The following is an 11,000-nucleotide window of genomic DNA, read 5'->3' on the forward strand; positions in this document are numbered from 1 at the left end:
GTACTTATAGAAGTTCATAAAATGATAAATGGCATGGATAGAGTAAATAGATAAAGTCGTTTCCCTGGGGTGGGTGTGGCCAGAACTAGAGGGCATAGATTTAAGGTGAGAGGGGAAAAATTTTGAAGGGATCTAAGGGGCAACTTTTTCACACAGAAGGTGGTGTATGTATGGAATGAGCTGCCAGACGAAGTGGTGGTGGCTAGTACAATTGTAACATTTAAAAGGCATCTGGATGAATATATGAAGAGGAAGGGTTTAGAGAGATATGGACCCGGTGCTGGCAAGGGGGACTAGATTAGGTTGGGATAGCTGGTTGGCATGAACGAGTTAGACCGAAGGGTCTGTTTCCGTGCTACAATTCTTTGGTGGCTGTGGATATTGAATGTATGAATTGAGACCAGAAATGTCCTGAAATCATGTGTACCAGATTAATGCACAGTGCACCATGAACATTCATTACACCTGATGTAGTCAATCAATGAGAGAACCAGAATTGAGATGGTTTGGGTTGATGTTGTCTTTTTTATGTAATGCAGCTGAGATCCTTATAATGGAACAATGCGACACTGCTGAATTGTGCAAGTCCAGCTCATCACTGTACAGTACAAAAAAAAACAGAAAAATCAACTCCAGTTTCAATACAAGGTTGGCAGCAGCAGGAAGTGTCCAATATGTACAGGAATCACAAACAGAATCCAGTATTTACACATAGTTACATCAGCTTTGCTTTCCACATTTTACACCAAGACACAAAATAAAACCCAAAAAGACACAGAAAAAAGATCAATTACATGTAGCAATTGACACAATTAGATGACTCTCAGTCTGACATCCATCAGGAATTCAGAAGTGTCGCAAAGTTGGGCTGTTAAATTTGTCCTAAAGAATACCACCGATTCACTTCTCGAATGTTGTATGTCTTATCAGCATGAGTTAAGCACTAACATCTTGACCCGTTTCTTCAGGCACTGGGTGAAATACATACTTCACACTGTTCCCACAGTTTGTAAAAACTAGCTAGCTCTAACTGGAGCTGTTGCAACACTGATCCCTTCATATATCAAGACAGATGATGCATTGTTCGATAATCAGAAACAATTCAGATCCCATTTTACAATGTTTAGATGGAGTACTTTGCAGGGATTGAAATGGGCTTGTTGCTTTGGGAACTATGGACATTACAGCATAGATATGTTACTGAGCAGAAATCATTGTTCTTGTTTGTTATCCCACCTCTACAAGAAATCTGCTTCTGCCCCCAGAGGTTTCATTCCCAGCAAATAGACATTGAAAATGCTGCTAAACTGAGACTAAACAGAAAATGCCAGAAATATTGGTCAGGTCTGGTATGATGGTTTCATAAGAAACTGGGGCAAGAGAAAGCCCTCTCACTGGAATGTGTTCCACCATTCAATAAACAATAGCGGAACCTCAACAAATCCCAATTTCTCACATCAGTTGCACCACCTGAAATTAGCCTCTCTTTCAGAGACCAGTAGAACTACGATTTCCAACTGTTGAGGCTTGTTTGCATTTTGACCTGTTTTATTGTTATTCCTACAAATTTCAAGCCAATTGTAAATACTTTAGTAGGTCTAACAAGGTTTCAATACACACAACTGGAATGCTGTTGGATGGTCACTGCCTTGTGCTAAATCACATTTAACAGAATAGTGGATAAAATGGATTCTTCACTGCCTGATCCATTTATCCAAAAAGCGTAATGCGTCCTACACATATATCCTACACACAGAATGCAAGGCTGCATTTGTTCCCTGTAATTTGCTCTTTTTTTTTTAAAAACACAAAATTCCAATTGTCATTCCAACAGTAAAATGTTCAGTCAAATCACTATTTCTTCACTTTTTCACTATTAATGATTTTTTTAATGGATTTACCAGAAAAGTCAACATCAACACCATAGACTGGTAATGGAGAATATCAGTCCCAGCAGAGAGTGAAATCCTATGGCCCAATCAGGAAGATCATTAGCTAAAATATTAACATTTGCTGCTCACTCAACAAATGCTGCCTGGCCAACTGAATATTTCTGATATGTTTTGTTATTCTTCTTTCTGGATCAACGTTTCTACACTTGACTCACTGTCAATTCCTTTTGCCTTACAGTATCCTCTCATCATTTATTCACTCCTGTTCCCCACACTATCAAACTTCCCTATTTTTCTTTCCTGATGTCTTTCCTTGCTTCTGTACTTTCTTAAAAACTATCAACTTCAAGCATCTTCCAGCTCTGATGAAGGATCTTTCACCTAAGCCATTAATGCTCGTCTTTCTCTCTCTACAGATGCTAGCTGACCCACCGGAATATTTCCTGCATTTTCTGTTCTTATTTGCGAAGATGTAACAACCAGTCTGTAAACTCACCTCTCCCACACTATTTTGCACAATTTCTTAAAATATCAGGACTCACCATTTAAATGACTAAGGAAAATGTTGTGAAGTTCAATGTCAATATCTGAACCCTACTTGAAGATCAAGGGCTCTTCAACAGCCCTGAGCCAAAGCAGATTATAATATCTCTGCCAAGTGCTGCCTGTAATCTGTATTATAAGTTGACGTACAGGGAAATCATTTCAGGCTGCTGAGATCATTAACAAAATGGAAGTAAGAGATGTCCAATTATTCGTTCAGTTTTCATTGTGGAAGATTGTGCTCGAAATTGACCTGCTTTAAATTCTGAGAGCGAACGGTGGGATAAACCAACATGAACAATGCCACTGCAGGGCAGAGTTAAGGTTAGCGGGTCCCAGTGGTCATTACTGACTCGTACAATAATTCAATAATATTTGTCCCATAACATTTGTGCACAGGATGAGCACTGCTACAAAAATAATCACAGTTTTAATATCCTTTCCCAAGTTAAACAGTTTACTGAATGTCATTCTGTAAACTATAGGAACAATATAAACAAATCTACACAATTGACTCGGAAACACGAGGTCTGTTTGAGTATTTCACAGTGTTACTGCTTTCCCTGCAGACTGTGCACAAACATTAATATCCGTCTGAAACACCTTTAAATGTCTGCAAGAAAGGGCAGTCCAAACAGGGCAAGGGAGGTGACAATGGCTCAAATTCAAAACAAACATATTTCAGGCCTACATTATCAGCTTACATGAAGTTCCAGCCTCCTCGTGCTCAGGAGCTCCTCTGACACATGGGCCAAGTGCATAGGACAGCATTGCTCACCTGGTAGCAGGGCAAAGGCTTTGTTGCTTCTGTTTATACCATAACGATAGCACAAACCCAGCCAGAGCACAGCGACATGGAAAGAATTCCTTCACAAGGGAATTGTGTAGTTACGTGCAATTTATATACTGGATTCAAACTAGTAATGAAAATGATAAAGCTTTGATGTATTCAATTAGATGGTGTAGTCTGATACTGAAGTCTTATTTAGTTTCAACCCTGGAACAGTTAGTTAGTATCTACATACAAGCATAGTTAAGATAAAGTAGATATATTTATTATCAGCTGAATTCACAACCTGTCAAGCCCCAGTCGCTGTTAGATATGGCTGGCACTGAGCTTACCCGTTGGCACGTGGATGTTGCCATTCTGCAATATCTAGCTGCCATTTCTTTGCTGCTCTTCTCGCCTAATCACGTTTCCCACTACACCTGAAGTTACAAGACTCAAGTGCAGGGCTAGCTCTGTGCTTCTAATGAACAGAGTTTCAAAAATAGTGGAGCATTAACTCTGTCAAACACTGTTACTAAGATAAATATGAAGAAGAATTGATTGGAAGAATAAGCATTCCACTGTTAACTCTGGCTGGGGATGGGATGTCTTTACAGAGGCACAGCCAGACCTGTAACTGGGCAACTGGGGTTGGGGTTTATGGGGGTGTATTTTGTGCAGGAAGCTGGGGAAGAAATGAGGAGGCACAAAGTTGATAAATGCAGAGCCAGCCCTGCAGTTGTTGTGGTGGTGGGGGTGGTGCTGGTAGTGGTGGTGCCAGAAGAGAAGAGAAAAAACAAGCAGGAGGAGGGGACAAGGAGTAAGGGGTTACTGACAGAGGCAAAGAGGTAACAAACTCTCCTCAGCAGCTTCACTGACCCAATCATTTTTCTCACTAAAAACATACAAGGAAGATCATTCCCTTAACTATTGAGCTGCTAGGCTGTATTCTGACGATTATTAACACTGAGCGAGAGTCATTCACCAAGGGCACAAACGCAGTCTCACGTTTCATACGCGTACTCTAAATACACAACACAAAAGATCCAATATTCATCATATTTTGTGTTTAAAAACAGTACTCTGGTTATCTTTTTTTCAAAAATAAAACAGTCTACTGCCCAGCAGAGACTGCACAAGGTAAAATTTCTCTTCATTCCACATGTACCTCTGCTTCAGACCTCTGCAGTGCCAACTCTGCTGTTACAAAGCTTCCCTGGCCTAAAGCAGTGCTGAATGTCCTCCCTTGAGGATGACTGAAGCCCAGGGGTACAAATGGTGCACTTCCTCCTAGGCCTCCCCTCTGCTGCTGTGACAGTGTGTGATAGTCATCCAAGTTATCATACTGAGACATCACTGTCAATGTACTGTGCCGTTTACTGCCCGAGTGGCCTAAGCAAGGGTATGGGTACGAGAGAGATTGTTCCCTAACCAAGGGCTCTAGCTGCTGCTGGAATCTGGTGCTGTAACTTCTCTCAGGTTGGTTGGATACCAATGACCTGGCAGGATCCTCCTCCTCGCTGTAGTAGTCTCGTGAAGAATGGTCCCCACCAGTCCCTCTCACTTTAGGTCTTTCCAGTTCTGGCCTTTCACTTACTGCCCGGAAGGAATCTTCATAACTCCGTAAAGGCTCGTGAGAAGAAAGCACATATTTACCAGTTGCAGATGGATATGTCCGTGATTCCGTGTGGTCAGGCCGGTGCTTCAGCCCATATCCTGCTGGAACTGCAGTGTGCGCACTGTACATTTGTCCCCCTTTCAAATCTGCAGAGGGCCTCTGAGAGGAATCGTACCGTGACAGATCGCAGGGAGATTCATGTGGCCTCCTGGTCCTGCTGGTGCTTTGTATTGGAGGTGGTGCTGGTTTCTCAAGCTGTCCATTTCCAAAAGATCCATGATGGAGAGCCAATGGTTCGATATGTGCCCCACTATCGAGTTCACAGTCTGACTGCTGATAGCTGTACGGTGGATCAGGATCAGGAGTCTTTGAGGTGGCAGGATACCACCTTTCCTTTCCCTCACTCGCTAGGGCACCAGTTTTCCCAGGATCAGACTTACTTCTTGAATGCAGGATCTCTAGCCCACTAAATTCTTCCTGTAAGACAGGGGTCACGTTGTCATACTGTGACATCACTAAGCCTTTGTTCTTTTGCCGGCTGCGGATTTCACGCCGAATGGACTGGAAGCGGGATTTCTCCAACTCCTCTGAATCCCACATCATATGGGCCATTTTCACATCTGGAGATGGAGGCACATCACGACTTACAAAACTGTGCTCTCTACTCATTGCATTGGCATGGGCACCACTGCGTGGGTAAGGAGGTGCATTGGGATAAGGAAAAACTTTACCCTGGAATCTGCCAGCATAAGGTGGGATGTCTCGACTGGTAAAAGAATGGAACTGTCTCAGTCTTATCGAACCATAGGGATCTGCAAAATCATAAATCACACCATCAGTTCCATGTAGGTTATGCCCAGAGGTGGAGTAAGGGCTGTACCTGTACTGAACTCGGCCATTTTCAAAGTATGGTTGCAGCTGAGTAACATGATAATCTGATTGAAGTGGTGGTGGGTGGCATGGCTTATACTGATAGATGGGTCTCTGATAATAGAAGAGTTCATCAGCTGGAGGCACCTCAGTTCTTGAAATGGGGACTGATCTTACGGAAGATGGAGGTACATGCAGAGAGTGAACCCGTCTTATTGTGGGATACACTGGTTCCTCAAATTGGGAATGTGGGCACACAAATGCCCTCATGGCAGGAACATAGTCTGACCTTGAAAGTCGAGGCTTGGAAAGGTGAACGGACACTGCTTTTGGCTGGCTTGAAAAATTGTTGAATCGCGATGTGGCTGAGGGAATATTGTCAGGGCGTGTACCATACAAAAGATGCTGGGATGTGCTCTCCGATTTAGATTGGCAGGACAAGTGCTGGGGGACACTGTCAGCCCGGCACTGGTAGACTAATGACTGCACTGAATGAGCATTCTTCTGTTGGAAGTGTTTGTCTAGATCTGGCAAGTTTTCCAACTTGGAATGATAGGGATGTGACTGGCAAAGAAAAGGTGGTTTAGGAGGAGGAGGTGGGGGTAAAGCATCCTCAATAGATGATGGTATGGTTGTTGAAGCTAGGAATGAATGAAAGTTGGAGGCATTAATGGTATCAGACATGGAATGACTAGGAGGCACCCGATTTTCTACTGATCGGAGGTGTGGCACTGCTGGAGTGTTACTGTAAGCACTACGATCCACTGGCACAGAGTCAGCTCTTGGTTTTACAGCTGGTGCTTGGACATTGTCTCTTGTTTTCTCCTGATGTCCACTGTGAATGGCCATAACTGTGGTCGGGCGGGTAACATAGCTGTTATCGGAGATGAAAGTTGATCCTGACTGCTCTGGAGCACGTGACTCTGATGTCTTCAAGGAAGGCCCTGCAGAAACTGCTGTCCGAACCTGGAAAAGAAAAATAAATATAGCAATAACCAACCAATTACCAGGATTTAAGAAATATTTTGTTCCAATGTTATTTCAAATATTAGTATTTCCTCTTCGCTACCCCATACCATGAACAATTCTCGAGCCCGATTAGTTGTCCTTTTGATCCTTGAAGTTGTGGATCAGTATTCTGAAAACAGCTGCATTCCAGCTTCCTCTTTCCCTGCCTGCAACAGCTGAATCCTGCTCTGTTGCCTTCAGCCTTTCTGCCATGACCTCTCCAAGACCATGAAGTGCATAAGTGCTCAATGCCCCTGATCCCCGTAAAACTGTAATCCCAAGGTCATAGTTCTGGTGCTTCTCTATAAAAAAAGCTAAATTTGTCTGTGGTTTTGCAGTCAAACTAATATAAATGTTATAACATTTGAAAGAAGTAAATTAAACTTTGAAACAATAATACCTTCAAGAGGATGGTTGTGTCAATGAAAAGTGAAAACAATGTTTACATTTAAAAATAATTTTCAACTTTAAGAAACTGGAATGGTTGGCTCAGAAAAGGACTGAGATACTGTGACAATAAATGCAAATGAGAAGATTTAAAGTGAGGTACCTATGGCTTCAATTTGTAAGTAAGCATGCAGCAATGAACTGTTCATGGCTGGCATTGCCAATTCTGCAGACCCCTACTTACTAACATCTATTAGCTTGTGCAAACTTGTGAGAGCTGTTCCATAGACGAGTCAAGGAACAACCTGATGGCAAGTTTAGCGAAATCTATTTCAATGTTCTAGCGACTGTCACCACCATCCCTGGATAAGCCCTCAGATAGTGGGCTCAGTCAACATGAGCAGTGGCAAAGCACTATACAGTTTGAAAGTTTCCATAACATCCAAATTAATTCTCACCTCTGAATCCCCCACTATCAACACTCTGGGAGTTACCATTGTCCAGAAACCTACTGGATAGGTCATATAAATACTGTGGTTACAACAATGAATTAGGCACTTGGAATTCTGGGAGAAGTAACTTAGTCGCTTGTCTCCACCATCTACAACACAGAGGTCAGGAGTTGATGGAATGCTGTCCCCTTTCCTGGATGGGCACAGTTTCAACAAAAATCAAGACGCTCAACACGATCTAGGACAAAGCAGCCTGCCTGAGTGGCATCACATCCACCATTGATGCACAGTGGGAACACTGTGTTTCAGCAACAAGATGTACTGCAGTCAATCAGTAAGGCTCCTTCAACAGCACCTTTCAAACTCAATCTCGAAAACCAAGGAGGAGATAGGCAGGAGATGCACACAAACCCCAAACATGCAAGTCCCCCTCCAAGCCATGTGTCATCACGATTTGGAATTATATTGTTGCTTCTTCAATGTTGTGGAGTTAAAATCCTCGAATTCTCTTCCTAACAACACCGTGGTGTCCCTACACCACAAAGACTATAGGCATTCATAGTGTGCCTCACCACCACTTTCTCTTTTCCAGATAGAGTCATAATCATACAGATGTAAGCACAGAAGCAGACCAGTCATTCCAACTCGTCCATGCCAACCAGGTATCTAACCCAATCTAGTTCTACCTGCCAACACCTAGTCCATATCCTTCCAAACCCTTCCTATTCAGATACCCATCCAGATGCCTTTTAAATGCTGCAATTGTACTAGCCTCCACCACTTCCTCTGGCAGCTCATTCCATACACATACTACTCTCTGCGTGAAAAAATTGCCCCTTAGGTTTCTTTTATATCTTTCCCCCTCACCCTAAACCTATGCCCTCTAGTTCATTACTTGCCCACCTCAGAGAAAAGACTTTGTCTATTTATCCTATCCATGCCCCTCACGATTTTACAAACCTTTATAAGGTCACCCTTCAGTCTCCAACGCTCCAGGGAAAACTAGCCTCAGCCTATTCAACCTCTCCCTATAGCTCAAATCCTCCACCCACACCATCCTTCCGATAGGAAGGAGTCCAGAATTGCATGCAATATTCCAACAGTGGCCTGACCAATGTCTTGTACAGCTGCAACATGACCTCGCAACTCCTGTACTCAATATTCTGACCAATAAAGGGTCATCAAATTTCTGTTATTTCAGCTTCTGTGCAGTTCCACTTTACAGGCCTACTTCTCACTGGCTAATGCACAAACTCAAATTAATTCAAATTCTTGTAAAAACTTAATACAACTTATTTACTATCTGCAGTCATGGAATTTCATTTGCCGTTCACTCATTCCCCCGAACAGAATGTGACCTTATTGACCGGGCAAACTGTTTAAGACTAGATTGAAAGTACATGTTTAGGATTTACTTTTCCTATTCCATAATACTGAACACATTTAAACCATAACATTGATTTAGATTTTTCGGATTAAGTTGTCTAAGATGGCACAGTTTACTTATCTACTCACTTAACAAGTGGAACGATTTGGAATTGGTCACAAGAGTAACACAATGCTGGAAATTTGAAATAAAACATAAAATGTTGGAAATAATCACCAAGTCAGGCAGCATCTGTGGAAAGAAAGCATGTAAAATGTCTAGATTGGATAACCTTTCACCGGAAATGATAAGGAGTCTGATGGAAGATTGCCAATATGAAATGTTAACTCTGTCTCTCTGAGTATGACCTGCTGAATATTTCCAGCTTTTTCTGTTTATATTTTAGAGTTGGAATTCCATGGTATTTTGTTTCTGAACCTCCACCATGTTGTGTTTAGTACATGTTGCCTGCATGTAATGGGATAACAGTGTAAATGCAGAGGATGTTTCTCCTCATAGGATGAGCAGGCATAGTCCCAGAATAAAGGGCTGCCAATTTAAGATGGGGAAGAATTTCCTCTCTCAGAGAGTTGGGTTTTACAAACTCCTTGCAACACAGAACTTGCACATATTTAAAACTGAGATAATCAGGGAATCAAAGATTCTGGAGAAAAGGCAGGAAAGTTGGTGTGAAGGACATCAGATCAAACATGATCCTATTGAATGGTCGAGCAGGTTCAGGGGTCTGAACAGCTAAGTCTCCTATGTCTTCATTTTCCTTTGTCTTATAGACTCTGCTAAGGACATTTTTGTTCGGGGCCCTTGGCACAGAATGTATTTTTGGAGCATTAAAGTAACCAATGTCTGAGCTGAATTACCTGGGACGCAAGTGGAGGTGAGACCTTAACTAGTTTAACAACAAATGCCCATTATTGGGGGTGGGTCACTTGTGTTGACTGTCAAGAAATCCTCATGACATTGAGCTTTACTGTTCAGGTTTTCGCTCTGAACACATCCCTACGAAGTAACAACTGGTTCTACCTCACAAAGAAATTAATTTCAAATATTGATAAATGATGGAAACATGCAAACTGCAAAACTGCTTGACTGACTGAATATTTACAAGTTTTCCTTCAGTCAAAATTTAGCAAAGGAAAGCTATCAAATTTCCTATGAAGCACCAAATTCCAGAGTCCAACTGACAGATTAACCCTGATTAATCCTTACCTGACCTGAAGCTGTGGGCCCTGCTGTAGTACCAGGAGGGACTTGGCCTGTGGCAGGCTGTGATTCGACAGTTGGTTGCCCAGTTAACTGATAGCTAACTGTTGTAGGAGGTGCTGAAGCAGCTGACACTGAGCATGGGTCTGTAACAGGGATGTTGCGAAAGTTCTGATCCCCTGAGATCTGCCGCCCAGGCTGAGGTTTTTTCTGAGACTGTGCAGTGGCCTGCTGGGCACTCTCAGCAAGAGCCAATGCCAGCAAGCGAGCAGCGCTTTTTGGAGGTGGAGGTGGTGGAAGGAGAGGCACAGAGCTAACTGGAGGAGCCTCCTGAGGGGATTCCACTGGAGTCGCTGCTGAATAATCCACTGGAGTCACTGCAGAGTAAATAGAAGGACAGACATTAATTAGCAGAAAAAAAAACACTTTGCACAATCTGCATAGTGCACTAAAGACAATTGAACCTTTTACAAATGTTACAAAACAGTGGGTTCACAGCACAGGATGAGAGCAAAGGCTCATTACACCTGTGCCAGGTCTGGGACTGTGGCTGGTACAAACTGTTCTAATGTCTTCATTTGTAGAGTCATAGAGATATACAGCATGGAAATAGACCCCTCGGTCCAACCCGTCCATGCCGACCAGATATCCCAACCCAATCTAGTCCCACCTGTCAGCACCCCCCTTATCCCTCCAAACCTTTTCTATTCATATACCCATCCAAATGCCTCTTAAATGTTGCAATTGTACCAGCCTCCACCACATCCTTTGGCAGCTCATTCCATACACATACCACCCTCTGCGTGAAAACGTTGCTCTTTAGGTCTCTTTTATATCTTTCTCCTCTCACCCTAAACCTATGCCCTCTAGTTCA

General features: G+C 42.7%; 1 protein-coding gene across 10 annotated transcripts in view; it reads right to left on the reverse strand.

Moving 5' to 3' along the window:
* Positions 1-505: 505 nt before the first annotated feature.
* The window catches only part of arhgap32b (Rho GTPase activating protein 32b), a 551,689-nt gene continuing 541,194 nt past the window's right edge, over positions 506-11,000 (reverse strand). For all 10 annotated transcript variants that reach the window (XM_043676934.1, XM_043676933.1, XM_043676937.1 and 7 more), the window contains 2 exons: positions 10,133-10,503; positions 506-6,658 (listed from right to left, as the gene is read on the reverse strand). In XM_043676934.1, coding sequence (XP_043532869.1) covers positions 4,358-6,658; positions 10,133-10,503 — 2,672 coding nt within the window. In that variant the 3' untranslated portion in view covers positions 506-4,357. The remainder of the gene's footprint in view (positions 6,659-10,132; positions 10,504-11,000) is intronic.

The sequence above is a fragment of the Chiloscyllium plagiosum genome, chromosome 35 (genome assembly GCF_004010195.1).
Source record: "Chiloscyllium plagiosum isolate BGI_BamShark_2017 chromosome 35, ASM401019v2, whole genome shotgun sequence".
In the NCBI taxonomy this organism is placed as follows: domain Eukaryota; kingdom Metazoa; phylum Chordata; class Chondrichthyes; order Orectolobiformes; family Hemiscylliidae; genus Chiloscyllium; species Chiloscyllium plagiosum.